The sequence below is a fragment of the Bombyx mori genome, chromosome 20 (assembly GCF_030269925.1).
Source record: "Bombyx mori chromosome 20, ASM3026992v2".
Lineage (NCBI taxonomy): Eukaryota > Metazoa > Arthropoda > Insecta > Lepidoptera > Bombycidae > Bombyx > Bombyx mori.
The window spans coordinates 3,290,144-3,305,258 of NC_085126.1; the positions used below are offsets into that span (position 1 = coordinate 3,290,144).

General features: G+C 45.2%; 2 protein-coding genes and 1 long non-coding RNA gene across 6 annotated transcripts in view; 2 read left to right on the top strand and 1 right to left on the bottom strand.

Moving 5' to 3' along the window:
* LOC101747159 (intraflagellar transport protein 52 homolog) overlaps positions 1 to 15,115 on the top strand; it is a 93,050-nt gene that overhangs the window by 24,105 nt on the left and 53,830 nt on the right. The gene's annotated exons all lie outside the window — the stretch shown is intronic.
* Positions 125 to 6,531, top strand: LOC134200730 (uncharacterized). The gene is made up of 3 exons (XR_009975773.1): positions 125 to 358; positions 1,312 to 1,445; positions 6,210 to 6,531. It is a non-coding gene; the product is annotated as an uncharacterized LOC134200730 (long non-coding RNA).
* LOC101735447 (low molecular mass 30 kDa lipoprotein 19G1-like) lies at positions 2,868 to 6,693 on the bottom strand. 4 transcript variants are annotated; one of them, XM_012694938.4, is made up of 2 exons: positions 6,556 to 6,693; positions 4,209 to 5,090 (listed from the first exon to the last, which is right to left on the bottom strand). In XM_012694938.4, the coding sequence occupies exon 2, from the start codon at positions 5,071 to 5,073 to the stop codon at positions 4,303 to 4,305; it is 771 nt and encodes a 256-aa protein (XP_012550392.2). In that variant the 5' UTR covers positions 5,074 to 5,090; positions 6,556 to 6,693; the 3' UTR covers positions 4,209 to 4,302.

The window sequence follows — 15,115 nt, forward strand, 5'->3', positions numbered from 1 at the left end:
GATTTTCCACCGAGGGGGCGAAATTGCTTGGTAGACCAATACATAATAATAGGGGTTAAATTATGAAATTGCCGTTATTGTAATAGGTACCTTTTTTTTTTTTTGGTCAGGAGGAAGTCGCCGGACTTCCGCCCTCCACTGGGGATGGAGGGCGGGGCATGTCAGAGTCGAACTGACTAAAACCTCCTGTCGCTCAACAACCAACGTCCAAACCTCGCATGAGACAGAACTCATGAAGAGGCAGAGGGGAGAAAGTGAAGCGTTTAGTGCGGAGCACATCTCTCCCATCACCCTCTCCCTCGGGAAGCCGGATCGGCGGTCGTCGGCGTCACGACCACCAGCCCTCTCGGTGTAATAGGTACCTACTTCGAATTGACATAGAACCTTCACGGTTTGTGATTTTTGAGTGAAACTTTTTTCAAATGGTACCTACCTATGAGGTTCTTCTTTTAAAAAATGTGCGACATTCGATTATAATTATCGACTTTGAGTTGTTATTTTTATTCAGCTTAGACATGAAAGATAGATACTTCGAAAATTCGAATGGTTTTTGAATACGAGCTCCGACGCGGAACCAACGCTGCAGAAAAAGCTCGTTATACGAGTATGAATGTTGCGTTTGGAGAGAGAACGCTAATGAACGCACCGTGCGATTTTAGTTTAAACGCTTTAGTGATGGAAATTTTGATTTGAAGAATGAACCACGTGGAGGACCGCCGACACATTTGAATAACAATGAATTGAAAGCCAAACTACCCAGGAATTAGCGACATGGCTTAACGTCGTCGTGGCCTAACGGATAAGACGTCCGGTGCATTCGTGTTGAGCGATGCAACGGTGTTCGAATCCCAGGCGGCTACCAATTTTTCTAATGAAATATGTACTCAACAAATGTTTGACTTCCACGGTGAAGGAATAACATCGTGTAATAAAAATGAAACCCGCAAAATTATAATTTGCGTAACTACTGGTGGTAGGACCTCTTGTGAGTCCGCGCGGATGAGTACCACCACCCTGCCTATTTCTGCCGTGAAGCAGTAATGCGTTTCGGTTTGAAGGGTGGGGCAGCCGTTGTAACTATACTTGAGACCTTAGAACTTATATCTCAAGGTGGGTGGCGCATTTACGTTCTGGATGTCTATGGGCTCCAGTAACCACTTAACGTCAGGTGGGCTGTGAGCTCGTCCACGCATCTAAGCAATAAAAAAAAAACGTTACCTTACCAACAATATTCACTCTTTGCATCAAATGAATAAAATAAAAAAATATGACAAATGGGTGCCTGAATTTAATGATTTGACTGATCTGCAGAAAGAAACGCGTGTTGAAACTTGTGTTGCCTTCATTGAATCGAAGGACGGAAAAAGAAGGAAATCGATACAGAAATGCAGGAATATTGGATCGAATTGCGACATGTGTTGAAAAGTGGATTCTTTACGATAACCGTAAGCGAAAAATGTAATTAATGGTTGATCCCAGGTCAAACATCGCATCAGTGTCCTAAAGCAAAGCTTACCAATAAAAAGGTAATGGTAACTGTTTGGTGGTCTCAGCATAGTGTTATTCATTATAGCTTTCTCTCATCTGGTCAAGTAATAACGGCAGATGTCTACTGTGCCGAACTCCGAACAATGATAGCAAAACTTGCAGTGAAACAGCCCCGAGTCATAAATCTATCTTCACCATTATTGCTCCATGATAACGCGAGACCTCATACAGCACACAAACACAAAACCGTTTTAACTCTACCGGAACTGCAATTAGTAACCATTCGTCACCCTCCATATTCGCCAGACCTTGCTCCAACGGACTACCGTTTTTTTTCGTGATTTGGACAGTTATAATATTTTTCATAAAAGAAAAGTTACCACTTATTCGTATACTGAACTACATTGTTTCATTAAATTTCAAGAAATTTTATAACTTACGAACCTGAGAAAGAATCAGGAAAGGGGGGCGTCGACGATCTGATATCTAAACAAAAAATAATTTCTTGGGATTTCTAAGCGCACCTGAAACTAGGGGACGCCACTCTCCGAGTTTACTTACGGTCATGGACAATTTCCACATCGATCCTACGAGAAGACGGGGCAGGCGTCTTACCCTTAGGAACCAATCCCACGATGATTTCCGCAGAAAAAGTTCTCCACCCGAGGCAAGGGCACAGCGGAAAGGAACTTCGTTTCAAAAACTGATTTTGGGTGCCGTTTGTAAAGCTATCTCTCGACAATTCGGCAATTAAATCATCAGAAAATTTATTAACGATTGTTTCGATTCTATTTTTGCCAGTCGGTTTGAATTTTAGGACAACTGTTATACTTTACAAGGTCTTAAAGTGGGCGATTGACAAACTGACATTGGCACAGTAAAATAGATTTCGTAATACTTCGAAAAGGCTAGCAGCTTCATGATAATCGCATTATCGTTGCTGCCGCTGACTACTCCCCAAATCTTGCTCACATAGGAGCCAGTCACCGTCGACGCCTTGACTCGTGCTTACGGATCCATTGGATCCTATAATAATAAATAATAATAATAATAAATAATCCTATAACTGTTGCGTTAAAAGCTCTGACACTAGGAGCAGGCTTAGACACTGGTAACTGGTGGTAGGACGTCTTGTGAGTCTGCCAGCTAGGTATCACCGCCCCGCCTATTTCTACCGTGAAAATGCGTTTCGGTTTGAAGGGTGGGGCAGCCTCATGTCTCAAGGTGGGTGGCGAGATTTACGTCATAGATGTCTATGGGTTCCATTCCGGTAACCACTTAACACCAGGTGATCCGTGAGCTGGTCCACCCATCTAAGCAATTAAAAAACCCTACTCGTCGAACTCAGCAATGAGTTCAACGTGCAATCTAGCCCATACGTGAGCCCGCTGAGTTTCTCAGCGGGTCGCGATTCCGATCCGGAAGTAAAATTAGTCACGAAGGAGTTAGTTACTCTTGAGTTGTTAGGTCTCTTAGAAACGCTCGGATAGCTGTTAGCAAATGCCACCCACCCCTCCTGGCTGAGCCCGTGCTGGTGAAATTGGAAAACATTGGGCCACCAGAAATCCTTCTTTTTAAAAAAAATATATCGTTCATTTATTTGTCGCAATAATTCGGTATGGTCACTCGATGATGATAGTTTTTACTTCCTTCCCTTCCCTTGATGGCTGATTACAGATCATTTTGTAAATCATCATGACTGTTGAAGATCTGTCACATTAACCCGAAAAATTTACCACGCCATTACTGTGATCAATATAACGCTATAGCTGATATTAATGTTGTTGCAGTATTCCGAAAATTGGCTTAAAACTCGCCTATATCCTCTTCTCCTTTCGCAAATTGCTTGTCTTACCACTAGTGTAACTACTCTTAGTTTATTTTATAATTTTTCGAAAGTAAGCCGAATTCCATACCTCTAATAAGCCTATCTGCAATGATTACTCTAGTCTTATTTTAACATTTCGCGATAGTCCTGTCTTCACAGGAAAACACCTGATAATTTTCTTCCCTAATTATGGATTTAGAAACTTTAGAAGCGTCAACTACTATAATTTATTATGAAACAATTAGGATTAAAAGTAATTAAGCACCTGTACACCGCTTAATCTAATCCGCTTTTTGTACACCGAATTGCCATTTCCTGATTAGCTTTGGGCAATAACAATCTTTTTATTGTTTAGACTTGTGAACAACAGATCGTTATTTCACGTATTTTGAATTTACAGGCTACCTAAAATATAGCAACTTTTTTGTTTCGTTTATAGTGTGGTTATTTGTAATAATATTCTTTGTATACGCTTATTTTAACCATACGTTTACGTAACAAAATGATTTATTATAAAGTTATTATTATCTTATATTATTATTATTTATTTAATAAAACCACATCGTCACATCGATGGTCCTTATCTTTTCAAATATTATAACTTGAAGCAAAACCAGTTCGAACTTATCATAAGTTTAATATAAATCGTTTTCTTTATAAGTTCCGAACATAACAAAATAAACAAATTTAACCACTTTATATTTTAGGGTAAAGAAATTATTTACACAAGAAAAACATATTGAACAGGATCTTTGAATGCAATGCAAACACTACTAATTTCTAACTAATTATGAAAGAGCTCCTGGTAACAACAATATTATGATATTTGCGTTGGTCCAGCAATAAAACAGAAACGTAGGTGAACAAAGGAAATTGAAAAAGAAACGATAGATTTCAAAGAATACCAAAAATCTGTATTTTATTTTCCAAATAATATTTCATTGCTACTCATTCTGGTTGGGTTTCGTGAATATTTAAAATATAACTTAAAATGCCTTAACACCCCAAGCGTAATGTTCGGGACTTCCGATCACTCTACCATTGTATCCCCAGGCCATGCGGTTACCCGAGGTTTCAAGCGTCCTAGACAGTGTCAAAGCCTTGCTGTATTCACGGTTGTAGATGTAGAACAAATTGTCTTTGTCGTATTTAGCGGGCTGCAGGTACCACTGGGCTCTGAAACTATCGACGCTGTTGACTCCGAAGGCCATGTGGTCGCCGTTCGGGTTAGTACCGACTCCCAATACCAAATATTGGTTACGCTCAGTGTTCAAGATCTTGAAGTAGACCTTGTTGTTCTCCCACAGAGCAATGAACTTCCAGCTGACTTTCGGGCTTGTTTTGTCCTTACCGTCGCCGAAGGCAAGTCTGCCATCGTTGCCGTGAACATCATTACTCAGCGTCAAAGCGAGACCGTCGCGCTTGTACATAAGCTTAATGGCGTTTTCGGCGAAGATAAGTCTGAACTCAACTGGGAAACAATCACGGACGATGTCCTTGGAGCCCTGGAGCCAAAGTTGATAGGCGTACTCCATGCAGTTCATCTTGTTGTTTCGTATCAGTTTGTTCACTACATTTGTGATGACTTCGCTCTTCTTCTCCTCGTATAAATGCTTGCTCTTTTCAACCGCACTGTCGTAATCGGCAACGACGATGCTATTGTAAAGCTGCTCCTCCAGAATGTCGTTAGGGACGTCGGAATCTGCAGCATACAGAGATGCCACGAAAAGACATAGAATAACTATGACGGGCTTCATCTTCGGAGCGTTGTAACCTAAAACATTTAAAATCAGTATTAAAAATTTTATTAAACAAAACTGTAACTAATAACTTAAATTAGCAGCTATGCGTTTTTAGATTAATAATGCAAAATGTTGCTCGCGAGCTTGACGTCAATCTTGTCAAGCGAAACTCGATAACTGCCTCAGTTGTTGAAACAATCCATTTTTCTTAATAACTGTATTTGACTTCTTCGAGATACATATAGACGATGATAAAGACACTGAAACGCTCAAGCCTTAACAACTCATAGTAACGCAATAGTCACAATCTAGTTTCGGTACATTGAACACATCGGAAATGTCGAAAGGATACCTAGACTGTTGAATGAAAAGACTAAAAAGCCTGAACCATGTGTAGGAATTCCAGTGGTAAGTAGCAAGTCTAAAAACAACTCCGCCCTGAGATAGAGGAACAACACCTTTGAATTATTTCACATAGTTCTAGGTTAAATTAATACGAGAAAAGCTAGAAGCTTTTGTCAAAATCGATTTAGATATTTATATGCTTGGAGTAAAATAAGTATGTACATAACAAATTAACGAATTATTTCCTTCACAAAACTTATGCGCTTAAAGTATGCGTAAAATGCATACAACTAATTAGACCTCACGCCCTAACATCGATGACGCTATTCAAGTTGTGATGTCTATAGGCTCTAATAGCCAAACAATACCAGACGGGCTGTGAATTCGTTCAATAGTCTACTATCTCCTATAACTAAAAATATTTTCTATTCTATTTAAATAGGAGCTCGCCTAATTTTTTTTTATATTTCTACCCAAGCTGACCGCCTTGAGAGGCTATGTCAGCGTAACCTTAACTAGTAGGTGAGCTCACGGGGCTCAAACCTCACGACGTTGCTAACAAGAATCCTAGCAAGAGCCGTGCATCGCGGAATCTACCACCGGATCGGAAACGCGACCCATTGAAAAGATCCGGCGAGAAACTCAGTGGGCTGTGTCTGTGGGTTAATTTACTCGTCGAGCCCTTCGTCGCAAGCGACGGGTTCGACCAGAACAATGACCGGTCGCCTATACCACATGTTAAACAAATATCTTAGATTTACTACTACATTATCGCTCTATCTAGCTATCTTTCTATTTGCCCATAGTCGTCCACTGCTGGCCATAAGCCCCCCCAAGTCTCATCACAAAGACCGGTCCTGCGCTGCCTGCATCCAGCTGATTCCCGCGAAGCTCAATAGGTCATCGGTCCATCTTGTGGGAGGCCTACCCACGCTATGTCTTCCAGTACGGGGTCGCCACTCAAGAGCTTTTCGGTCCCAATGGCCATCAACCATCGTGTGTTTGGCGATGAGTTATAAAATACGACAAATTAAAGGAAAAATCTCAGAAGTCTTAGCATGGGTATGTTATGTTATACACCAATTTAAAGAAGTTAAAGATGAATGTTAATAAAACAAAATATAATAACATGGATTTTTTGGGTTAGCTCACCTGTGCTGTACAAGTACAATCTGGCTGCTTCGTTTCCAACCCTGCCTTATATACTTGAAATTGCTTTGAATTTAAAACGTCAGATGCGATATCAACATCCAAGTTCAAATGTCAAATGAGAGTGCATCGAAGTAAAATATATCTGAAAATTATCACGCCCCGACATTATAGTAATTAAATTATGTTCTTTAATAGAGATTCTATTAAAAAAGAATACTTTTTTTTTTACCTATTCGCTGATAGCCTAAGGGGCTATTCCAACCAAGCGCGGGTAGGTGAGCTCACGGGCTCTACCTGAGAAAATATGCTAACGCGAGCTCTAGCAAGAGCAGGGCTCAGCATAATCTACAACCAGATCGGAAGCGCGACCCACTGAGAAGGTCCAGCGAGAAACTCAGCGAGTTGTATCTGTAACTTAAATTGCACCTGTAATCCTCCGTCGGTGAACTGGCGACCAGTACTTGGGATGCCTAAAAGCACCGCGAGTGGATCATGAGGATCCGAAATTACAGCGTTACCCGGTCGTCTGGATCTGGTATGTAATTAGAGAGGGCCACGATAAGGCTGCGTTTCCACCAAAGATTTGCGAGGATGGGTTGCGAAGGATGTGTTTGTTAAGAACCAATATAATCATTTAACTTACTTAGCCTTTCTATCGCTATCCTAATGCTATCCTGGTGTAAACGGCTCGGTAGAGCTAGATTTTTGTACATGCAAACCAAGGCAAATATGTGTGCTACGGATGTGTTGCAAGGGGTATATGGTAGGGACGGACACAAGCAAAAAAAAACAGTCACTGTACGGTGTTTGTCAGAGGTCATGCATCGTTCCACAGCGTCGCTACGAATCGTTCGTACCGCTCAGCGGCCTAACACATCTTCGGTGGAAACACAGTCTAAGAGGGATATGAAATCACGCTGCTTTTGTTGAAAAAAAAAAACGTTTTTTTATTGCTTAGATGGGTGGACGAGCTCACAGCCCACCTGGTGTTAAGTAGTTACCGGAGCCCATAGACATCTACAACGTAAATGCGCTACCCACCTTGAGATACAAGTTCTAAAGTCTCAGTATAGTTACAACGGCTGCCCCACCCTTCAAACTGAAATACATTACTGCTTCACGGCAGAAATAGGCGGCGTGGTGGTACCTACCCGTGAGGACTCACAAGAGATCCTACCACCAGTATCGAATTGTTTCTAATCATGAAGATTTCTCGCATCCGACGGCTATAGGACGGTATGTCATCCTTGAGTGCCGTGAGTAATCTATAATAGAAAGATATTTGATATTCACGGCCCGGATCTTTCTGAACCAGCCCTAGTGCGCTTTCAGAAATTATTTTCGTCACGCACCATCCCGCTCTGAAACGGACCGCTCTTACGATATTTGTCGAGTGATATTATGTGTAACCTTTGAATAGAACGAAGTCAGTCCGACAGAAGCACCCGCCGCCTGCGGACGTGCTCATCGACCACTCAATCGCCCTGGTTCATTGTTAGCCCATTGTTCGCCTGGTTTTATTGTTAGCCCGGCTTTTGTTCGTGGCACATCTGCCGACAAAGTGTGTTCCTGGAAGTGTTTGTTTTGTTTTGGTTTATTTTTGTTGTTTCCTTTTTTTTTTTTTGTTGTTCTTTCTTTTTCCTGCAGTAATTGTGCCGCATCGCCACCTGTGTTCAATCGAACCGCTAAGTACCGAGAAGTTGGGGCCTCGCCGCAAGGCGAGTGTGTTTAAGACCCGGGACAGCCCCACCTGGGTCAGACATCATGGAAGCTTTATTTACAGAATTCCTCCGACTTCGCCACCCTAAGCTCACTTCTGAGTTTCTGGCTTTCAAGGCCGATCACGCCGTGAGCCCTCTCGCGGATTCCGCCGTGCTCGTCGCTCCCGCGTCGTACACCGCAGCGTCCGCCATGCCTGCCGCTCCCGCGTCGCCTATACTAGTGGGTAAAACTGCTGCGTCGTCCGCCGTGACCGCCGCTCCCCTGGCGCGATCATCCGCGGGTTCCGTAGGGTCCGACGGACGTCCTGCATCTGCCCGTAGGTCGCCTGCTCCCGAGCCTGCTGCCTCCTCGTCCTCCGACTCTGACTCGGACATGGAGGTCGACCTCGCCCCCGCCTCATCGACGGATGGATTCACCCTGGTAAAGGGTAAGAAGCGCGCTGCGGAATCCCGAGCTCCCGCGGCCGCTAAAATTAGTAAAGCCGCGAACGCGTCGCGCCCTCGCCCTCCGACTCCCGTCGCTCCCCCTGCCCGTGCCACACCGTCGCCGCGTCCAGTGGCACAAAATAAAACTCAGACCCCTCCCCCGGTAATCCTTCAAGAGAAGGCAGCTTGGGACCGAGTTTCCCTGGCCCTTCAGGCCAAAACAATTAATTTTATCAGCGCCCGTAACCTCGCGAATGGGATTCAAATTAAGGTAACGACACCCGACGACCATAGGGCCCTCTCAAGCTACCTCCGAAAGGAGCGTATAAGTTTCCACACTTATACGCTTCAGGAGGAGCGTGAACTTCGCGCGGTCATACGCGGCATCCCAAAGGAATTAGATGCCGATCTCGTCAAGGCCGACCTTCTAGAACAAGGTCTGCCGGTCAATTCCGTGCACCGCATGCACACAGGACGCGGGAGGGAGCCATACAATATGGTTCTCGTCGCTCTCCAGCCTACCCCCGAGGGCAAGCAAATTTTCAACGTACGAACAGTCTGTAGGCTTTCCGGAATAACCGTCGAAACCCCTCATAAAAAAGGCACTCCGAGCCAGTGCCATAACTGTCAGTTGTACGGGCACTCTTCCCGTAATTGCCACGCGCGCTCCCGATGCGTCAAGTGTTTGGGCGATCACGCCACGAGCCTTTGCACTCGCGATCAAAAAACCGCTACGGAACCGCCTAGCTGCGTCCTGTGCCGAACACAGGGTCACCCCGCGAATTACCGTGGTTGCCCCCGAGCCCCTAAAATAAATCGCCGCGTCGCCCGCCAAAACCGCCTCCGAGCTTTCGGCCCAGACATCAAAGCCACGGCACCCTCTGTGTCGCAGGCTAAGCCAGCGTTCGTTCCGGCGCCGGTGCCCAGTGTCTCGGCCTGGGCGAAACCGCTGCCGTACATGAACACGGCTACAACTCCCTCCTCCGCGATTCGTCCCGCCCCCGCGACTCGTCCCTCTCCCGCGACTTGCCCTCCGACCGCGTCCGACAATCTCGCTTTAGCGATCGACTTCTTTCAGTCGATCAACTTTGAGCGCGTTAATGCTTTGGGCGACGCCATCCGCGCCGCCTCCACTGCACAACACTTTATCGCCGTTGTGCAAGAATACGCTGACGTATACGCGTCGTTAAATACGTACGTCCTCCCCTCACTCCGCCGGTAATCAATGGCGTACATAAGTAGAATCAAGCCCCTATCCGTAACGATAGGATTTTTTAACGCTTACGGTCTCGCAAATCAACGTGATCAGGTTTGTGATTTTTTGCGAGACCATCAAATTGACATCTTTTTGGTGCAGGAGACCCTGCTTAAGCCCGCGCGCCGCGACCCTAAAATCGCGAACTACAACATGGTTAGGAACGACAGGCTCACTGCTCGTGGTGGTGGTACCGTCATTTACTATAGAAGAGCCCTGCATTGCGTCCCACTCGACCCCCCCGCGCTTTCTAACATCGAAGCATCAGTATGCCGAATCTCACTGACTGGACACGCGCCGATCGTTATCGCGTCCGTTTATCTTCCACCGGATAAAATTGTTCTAAGTAGTGATATTGAGGCGCTGCTCGGAATGGGAAGCTCTGTCATTCTGGCGGGTGACCTAAATTGTAAACACGTCAGGTGGAACTCTCACACCTCAACCCCTAATGGCAGGCGCCTCGACGCGTTAGTCGATGATCTCGCCTTCGATATCGTCGCTCCGCTGACCCCGACTCACTACCCGCTAAATATCGCGCATCGCCCGGATATACTCGACATAGCGTTATTAAAAAACGTAACTCTGCGCTTACATTCGATTGAAGTAGTTTCAGAGTTAGATTCAGACCATCGTCCCGTCATTATGAAGCTCGGTCGCGCTCCCGATTCCGTTCCCGTCACGAGGACTGTGGTGGATTGGCACACGCTGGGCATCAGTCTGGCTGAATCTGATCCACCATCGCTTCCGTTTAGTCCGGACTCTATCCCGTCTCCTCAGGATACCGCTGAAGCCATAGACATCGTAACGTCACACATCACCTCGACATTAGATAGGTCATCGAAGCAAGTTGTAGCGGAGGACTTCCTTCACCGCTTCAAATTGGCCGACGATATTAGGGAGCTCCTTAGAGCTAAGAACGCCTCGATACGCGCCTACGACAGGTATCCTACCGCGGAAAATCGTATTCGAATGCGTGCCCTACAACGCGACGTAAAGTCTCGCATCACCGAAGTCCGAGATGCCAGATGGTCTGATTTCTTAGAAGGACTCGCGCCCTCTCAAAGGTCTTACTACCGCTTAGCTCGTACTCTCAAATCGGATACGGTAGTAACTATGCCCCCCCTCGTAGGCCCCTCAGGCCGACTCGCGGCGTTCGATGATGACGAAAAAGCAGAGCTGCTGGCCGATACATTGCAAGCCCAGTGCATGCCTAGCATTCAATCCGCGGACCCTGTTCATGTAGAATTAGTAGACAGTGAGGTAGAACGCAGAGCCTCCTTGCCACCCTTGGACGCGTTACCGCCCGTCACCTCAATGGAAGTTAAAGACCTGATCAAAGACCTACGTCCTCGCAAGGCTCCCGGTTCCGACGGTATATCTAACCGCGTTATTAAACTTTTACCCGTCCAACTCATCGTGATGTTGGCATCTATTTTCAATGCCGCTATGGCTAACTGTATCTTTCCCACGGTGTGGAAAGAAGCGGACGTTATCGGCATACACAAACCCGGTAAACCAAAAAATAATACGACGAGTTATCGCCCGATTAGCCTCCTCATGTCTCTAGGCAAACTGTATGAGCGTCTGCTCTACAAACGCCTCAGAGACTTCGTCTCATCCAAGGGCATTCTCATCGATGAACAATTCGGATTCCGTGCAAATCACTCATGCGTACAACAGGTGCACCGCCTTACGGAGCACATTCTTGTGGGACTTAATCGACCAAAACCGTTATACACGGGAGCTCTCTTCTTCGACGTCGCAAAAGCGTTCGACAAAGTCTAGCACAACGGTTTGATTTTCAAACTATTCAACATGGGCGTGCCGGATAGTCTCGTGCTCATCATACGGGACTTCTTGTCGAACCGCTCTTTTCGATATCGAGTAGAGGGAACCCGCTCCTCCCCGCGACCACTCACGGCTGGAGTGCCGCAAGGCTCCGTTCTCTCACCGCTCTTATTTAGTTTATTTATTAATGATATTCCCCGGTCGCCGCCGACCCAGCTAGCCTTATTCGCTGACGACACAACCGTTTACTACTCAAGTAGAAACAAGTCCCTAATCGCGAGTAAACTCCAGAGCGCAGCGTTAGCCCTCGGACAGTGGTTCCGAAAATGGCGCATAGACATCAACCCGGCGAAAAGCACAGCAGTGTTATTTCAAAGGGGAAACTCACCGCTTATTTCCTCCCGCATTAGGAGGAGAAATATCACTCCCCCGATCACCCTCTTCGGCCAACCTATACCCTGGGTCAGGAAGGTTAAGTACCTGAGAGTCACCCTGGATGCATCCATGACATTCCGCCCACACATAAAAACAGTCCGCGACCGTGCCGCATTCATTCTCGGCAGACTCTATCCCATGATCTGTAAGCGGAGTAAAATGTCCCTTCGGAACAAGGTGACACTTTACAAAACTTGCATAAGGCCCATCATGACTTACGCGAGTGTGGTGTTCGCTCACGCGGCCCGCACACACATAGACACCCTCCAATCCCTACAATCTCGCTTTTGCAGGTTAGCCGTCGGGGCTCCGTGGTTCGTGAGGAACGTTGACCTACACGACGACCTGGGCCTTGAATCAATCCAGAAATACATGAAGTCAGCGTCGGAACGGTACTTCGATAAGGCTATGCGTCATGATAATCGCCTTATCGTTGCCGCCGCTGACTACGCACCGAATCCTGATCATGCAGGAGCCAGTCACCGTCGACGCCCTAGACACGTCCTTACGGATCCATCAGATCCAATAACCTTTGCATTAGATGCCTTCAGCTCTAATACTAGGAGCAGGCTTAGGGACCCCAGTAACCGTATTCGTCGAACTCGACAAAGAGGTCGACGTGCAACCTAGCCCATGCATCAGCCCGCTGAGTTTCTCGCCGGATCTTCTCAGCGGGTCGCGATTCCGATCCGGTAGTAGATTCATTCGCGAAGCAATTGCTCTTGAGTTGTTAGGTCTCCTTCGGAGGCGCTCGGGCAGCTGTTAGCAAATCCCACCCCTCCTGGCTGAGCCTTTGCTCGCCCACCTGTCCTGGTGAAACTGGAAAGGCCTTCGGGCCAGCAGTAATCTCTCAATCATAAAAAAAAAAAAAAAAAAAAAGAACGAAGTTTGAAAAGATCTTCAACGGTAGCCGGCAACTTTTGGTCGTGCTCCTAGCATTCATCTCTACGAGTGACAGTGATCAGTCACATCCTATCTCTACCAAGAAAACATAGCATACTAGAGGTAAATTACATCTGCAATTGACACGTCATCATGCAAGTTCCTGGTCCACTTGGTATTAAGTGATTGCCAAAGTCTGCGCAATGAAACCTTCGCGTCAGTATTAACCTGGATGGCGACACACCCGTATGGATGCACAAACACTCGATATTTTTTCCACATGAAACCCGTGTTGTATTATGTCATATATTCTTCAGATTTCAAGAACTGCATTTTTTCAAACTGATACCGTTTTATTTCATACTAGGTTTTGCCCGCGACTTCGTCTGCGTGGAATAGTTACTTTGGCGTAACGCTAAATTTTACCCGCCTCTTCATTTACGTAGAAAGTGAAAATATTTTTGAATAATAGAATGTTAAGGAGCTATTTAAGGTAAATAACGCTTTTTAACCGACTTCAAAAGAGGAAGTTATCAATTCGATAATAATTTTTTATCTGTGTTCACCAATTTCTCGAGAATGCCCATTTTTTTTAATGCCCTTGTAGGCAGACGAGCATACGGCCCACCTAATGGTGAATGGTTACCGTCGCCCATGGACTTCAGCAATGCCAGGGGCAGAGCCAAGCCGCTGCCTACTGCTTAATACTCTCCACAAGCCTCGTTTGAAGAATTACATGTCATAGCGCTCGGGAAACACCGTGGAGGAGAGGTCATTTCATAGCCGGATGGTCCGTGGCAAGAAAGACCTCAGAATCGCTGTGGATGACCGCAGTGGGTCCAGGTAGTATGGATGAACTCTACTCCGGTGGCGGGCGGTGCGATGGTAAAAACAAGATGCCGGTATCATCTCGAACAATTCCTCAGAGCTCTCCCCATGGAACATACGGTACAAAATACAGAGGGAACCGAAGTCCCTCCGCAGACCCAGAGGCTCCAAACGATCCGTGAGAATGGGATTATCGACAATCCGAACGGTCCTCCTCTGTATAGAGTCAAATGGAAGAAGCTGGTATTTGGGGGCCCCGGCCCAGAAGATGGGAGCAGCACTTCACGCGAGGCCGGACTTGTGCTTTATAAAGCAAAAGTCTTGTCCAGGCGTGAAGTACCGCTTCGCTCTGTTGAAGACTCCCAGCATTTTGGACGCCAACTTGACTTGGCTTGTCTATGCTTGAACCGATTCGGATATTTCTTTGTTTTGATCGAAAGACTTCCCGAATGGTCCTGTAATCATCAAGATCTGATGATGGGATCCTGGAGAAATCCAAAAAAAAACTATAATTGTCGAAGCCTATTTTGAAGTGATTTGGGTGTTTCAATGTCGTAATGAATAACATATTTATTTGGATAGGGATTAATATCATCTTTATAAAAACACCTTCACAAATAATGCTTTACTTTAGAACAAATTTGGTTAGCTTAAAACGTTATAGGCCTTAAAATATAGACATATACTGTCGCGGACATTTTTTTAGATCTTTTATTCTATTTTAGCAAACTTTAACCATTTCCGCAGCGCACGCAGCGGAAGCTCTCAAAAGGGAAAAATACCCAGATTTTGAAACATTCTTTATTGGTGCTCCGCTTGAATTGGTCTTTACGTGATGTTATATAGCCTTCTTCGATAAATGAGCTATCTGACACTGAAATAATTTTTCAAATCGGACCAGTAGTAGTTCCTGAAATTAGCGCGCTCAAACAAACAAACAAACTCTTGAACTTTATAATATTAATTAGTATAGATAATTATGAAAAAAACAACTGATAACCGGGGGTTAAGACGAGAGAAAGGTTATTATTGTTGATATATAATATAATTGTTCAAGTATTTATTATACAAGTAAAGGTGAAATGTAGATAAACAGCAATACATCTATACATATAAATAAAATTGGTGTGTCTGTTTGTAATATTGAAATAGCCGCTTTTTACTACATGCATATGAATATATATACGGTACATACACCAAAATAACATTTTTTATAATTTTTGTC

Excerpts from the sequence above, each read along its gene's own strand:
- LOC101735447 (XM_062674150.1), bottom strand. The coding sequence starts at position 6,398 with ATGGTTGATGGCCATTGGGACCGAAAAGCTCTTGAGTGGCGACCCCGT. Across the intron at positions 5,091-6,331 it reads TACTGGAAGACATAGCGTGG|GTTACAACGCTCCGAAGATG; the intron begins GTAGGCCTCCCA and ends TAAATGTTTTAG.